At 37.7% G+C, this 1,484-nt stretch overlaps 1 protein-coding gene across 1 annotated transcript; it reads right to left on the reverse strand.

The window, feature by feature from the left end:
• Positions 1-428: 428 nt before the first annotated feature.
• On the reverse strand, positions 429-1,149 carry LOC117175603. The gene is made up of 2 exons (XM_033365310.1): positions 931-1,149; positions 429-767 (listed from the first exon to the last, which is right to left on the reverse strand). Exons 1-2 carry the CDS (start codon positions 1,147-1,149, stop codon positions 429-431), a joined length of 558 nt encoding a protein of 185 aa, XP_033221201.1.
• Between the last annotated feature and the right edge of the window lie 335 nt (positions 1,150-1,484).

Consider the following 1,484-nt stretch of genomic DNA (forward strand, 5'->3'; position numbering starts at 1 on the left):
AAAGGACCCAAATCTCTCAAACTATCTCCGAGACTATTTTGTTTCAAATCGACTTTGTTTATAGACTCAAATGGGCCAAGCTATTTCGCTAAAGAGAACTCAGAGATTTCTTTCGGTAGGGCAGCTCCTTCATCGGATTCAAAGTATGTTGCAAATTTGTCTCGGACCTCAATAGGAATGATATTATTTACTGCTTGCTCAGTTATTTCGGATTGTACTAGAAAGTCCCTAAAACCTGTAAAAAGCGAAAATATTCAAATGAAAACAGATAATATTTATTTTAATAATAGTTTACATTCTTTTCATATATGGAAATTGCGAAATTTTATGATTACAATAAGTTACATACAATTAACAGGTAGGGCTCGGTCACCCGGAGTTAAGTGCGTGTATTCCAAATGCGCTTTTCACAACTATTCTGGTTCTACTTAAACGGTAATTAAAATTTGTTTGTTGCGATTTAAATGACCATGGCGTGGATAAGGTCGCATCATGTGTGAACACAAAGGAAACGCTTTTTCTCCGGCAAGAACATATGGCAAAGTTGAACCATTCGCATCCACGGGTTCTGGCACAGGGACTTGTAGAGAACTTTGTTCGAATCTCTGACCCATTGTGCTTTCTTTGAATACACCTCCATCCTTTCTTCTTCCTAGAGCATCCATATCAACTATAATAAAGCGATAGTGTGCATCAGCTATGGCCATTACATTTATTCCAAATCGTTGCTTATATGTATAATAAGCCGATCCACTGTTTGGTGGAGCCTGTAAAAATAACATATTACTTTTACTCTATTATACATACAATAAACATGATCATGTTAAGAACATAAAGCTTTCCAAACACCTATTGAAAATTCACATACTGCATTTCACCCTACTTCACAGAGAAAAGAATACATAAATCTTAATGAACAATGGATGTTACTGTTGCCTGTATAAGAACTACTTTCGCATCTGCAGCTCCGATGCAATGTGGAAAATTCCATTTCTCCTCAAAAGTACGTGCATGTGCGCACCAACCTTCTCTCATTAAATGTGGGAAAGCTGAATTCTTCAATACAGTCCAAATAGCTGTGCAAGTTTCTCTGACAATTTCGGAAATTGTATTCGGACTCACACGGAAAACATACGAAAGTGACTCCATAGAATCTCCTGACGCGAGATATCTTAAGCAAATGCGTAACCGTGTGTATGCTGGAATCGACTCTCGAACTGCGTGCTGTTTTTGTATGTAGAGTTATACTTTCCGTAAAAGTTTGTTGAACAGTTTTTTACTCATTCGCAAATATTGTAGATAAAGTTCCACGCCCCTAATTTCCATCTTGTAGAATAAATTGTCACTTACTCCTTTTGCAAGTCTCCGCTGAGTTTTAAAAATAGGTCGAACCCAAAATCTTCGCTTTTGTGGTGCAGACTCTACGAGTATATATGTAGAATGTGCTGTTGCATTTCTTGAGCCTCTGCAGGAGTCAGGCGCGG

This window comes from Belonocnema kinseyi, chromosome 6 (assembly GCF_010883055.1).
Source record: "Belonocnema kinseyi isolate 2016_QV_RU_SX_M_011 chromosome 6, B_treatae_v1, whole genome shotgun sequence".
In the NCBI taxonomy this organism is placed as follows: Eukaryota; Metazoa; Arthropoda; class Insecta; order Hymenoptera; family Cynipidae; genus Belonocnema; species Belonocnema kinseyi.